At 42.9% G+C, this 2,102-nt stretch overlaps 1 protein-coding gene across 1 annotated transcript; it reads right to left on the bottom strand.

Annotated features, from left to right (window-relative positions):
• Window positions 1–338: 338 nt before the first annotated feature.
• Window positions 339–1,301, bottom strand: LOC119520051 (olfactory receptor 2T4-like). The gene has a single exon (XM_037817802.1). It carries the CDS (start codon window positions 1,299–1,301, stop codon window positions 339–341), a length of 963 nt encoding a protein of 320 aa, XP_037673730.1.
• Between the last annotated feature and the right edge of the window lie 801 nt (window positions 1,302–2,102).

Here is a 2,102-nt window from a genome sequence, read left to right as displayed (position 1 = left end):
ATTTTGTCTGTCTCTCCCCACCTCTATTTCTTGAATCATTTGCATAACTCATGACCTTTTACATTTACCAGTAAATATTTTCCTTATGTATTTCCTGTGGAATCACAATGCGGTTACCAATTTCAGTAATTGTAAGATCAATACAATACATTTGCATAATAACATTTTGAATGGGAAGCAGTGTAATAATGAATTGTTTTCCAGTAAAGGGAAACACTTTAAAAAACAATGAAAGTGAGATAGAACATGATGATATGAGTCAGAGGAATGGCATTGTCATAATATTCTAAAATTTTTGTGTTTAAAGAGAAGGAAAAAGTGGTTACTCCACAAATTTCCTACTTTATACTTTCTTGAAAGACAGGGTGCATATTCAACACTTTCTTCAGAGCTCCTGTGACATCTTTGTTCCTAAGACTATAAACCAAAGGGTTTAGCACAGGAGTGAGTACGGTGTAAAAGAAAGACACCACCATGTCCTTCTCCGGGGTGTGGTAGGATCTGGGGAGCATGTAGGTGTAGATGGCGGCCCCGTAGAACAGGAAGACCACAGTCATGTGGGAGCAACAGGTGGCAAACGCCTTCTTCCGACCCTCTGCTGACTTCATCCGATGGACGGTGAGGATGATGAAGTAATAAGAGCCTGAAATGACAGCCACCGGGATGAGGAGCATGAGGACACAACACAGATAGAGGAGAATCTCATAGAGTGAGGTGTCAGAGCAGGAGAGCTTCATTATGGCAGGGACCTCACAGAAGAAGTGACGAATCTCCCGGGATCTGCAGACAGGGAAGGCCATGGTGATGGGAGTGAGCATGAGGCCGTCCAGTGAGCCCAAGAACCAGCAGCCAGATGCCAGGAGGAGACACACCCTGTGGTTCATGAGGACAGAGTAGCGGAGAGGATGGCAGATGGCCACGTACCGGTCATAGGCCATGGCAGCTAGAAGGAAAAATTCTGATCCTGCTAGAGTCACATAGAGGAACATCTGTATCCCACACTCTGGGACTGAGATCTTATTCACACCCATGACCTGGTCTGTGAGCATCTTGGGCACAGTGACAGAAATGTACATCACGTCCATGAGAGACAACTGGCTGATGAAAAAGTACATGGGTGTGTGGAGGTGGGCATCGGAGTGTATCAGAAGGATCAGGATGGCATTTCCAGACAGCGCCATCAGGAAAATCACCAAAATGACCACACAAAGGAGAGCTGGGTGTTTGGTTTGACCGAAGAGTCCCACTAGAATGAAGTCAGAGCTTTCAGTGTGGTTTTCCAGCCATGTGGCATTGTCCATGAGGTTTCACCTAAGGGAGCCAAGGAGAACATTGGGATTACATGGATTAGTCATGGGGATTCGGTCCTCTGTCATGTACATTCAGTGAGTCTGTGTGCCTGTTTTTGTATTTGTTTACGTTATTGTGCTAACAGAAGAAATTCTCATGAGCTTGTTGATTTTAGGATTATAAATTACCTTTAATTCAACACATTTTTAAAAAAGTGAGTGAATTTGCAACTATGGGTTTGAAGTATTGCTAACTTTTAATGAAGGGTGAGGATATTTCCCAACAATAGTGTCATGTACCAACAAATAGTGGAAAATTGCAGAAACCTTGACCTATGCAAATACATAGACTAAATCATTGAGAAAAAGAAAAGAAATCAAATTCTTTATTTCTAGAGTTTCTATTATGGAAGTGTGAATTGAATTTACCTCTCTGGTTTGAGGATCTAACTAGGATCTTAAAACCATTTGATGGTATCCCATTTAAAAACATTCAGAAAGTAACTGAAACCTAATTTGGGGAAACCCAAATATTTTATCTCTCCTGCTGATATGATCAGCCCACCCTAAGAAGCTCCATGTTGATGGACTGAGGCGTGCAGCCCTACTTCAGGGTGACATCTTCATTGCTTCACTAACTCAGAGAACCCAGCGGCCGGGAGTGAGGAGTGAGGCTCTGCAGCCAGAGACCATGGATCCAGCTTCCCATCTACTCACTTTGTACCCTTGGCAAGTTACTAAACTTTCCATTCCTCTACCCACTTTACATGAACAGAGGACACATATAATTCTTGACCATAATGTGTGGTTATG

This window comes from Choloepus didactylus, chromosome 24, assembly GCF_015220235.1.
Source record: "Choloepus didactylus isolate mChoDid1 chromosome 24, mChoDid1.pri, whole genome shotgun sequence".
In the NCBI taxonomy this organism is placed as follows: domain Eukaryota; kingdom Metazoa; phylum Chordata; class Mammalia; order Pilosa; family Megalonychidae; genus Choloepus; species Choloepus didactylus.
This window is presented reverse-complemented; position numbering and strand designations above follow the sequence as displayed.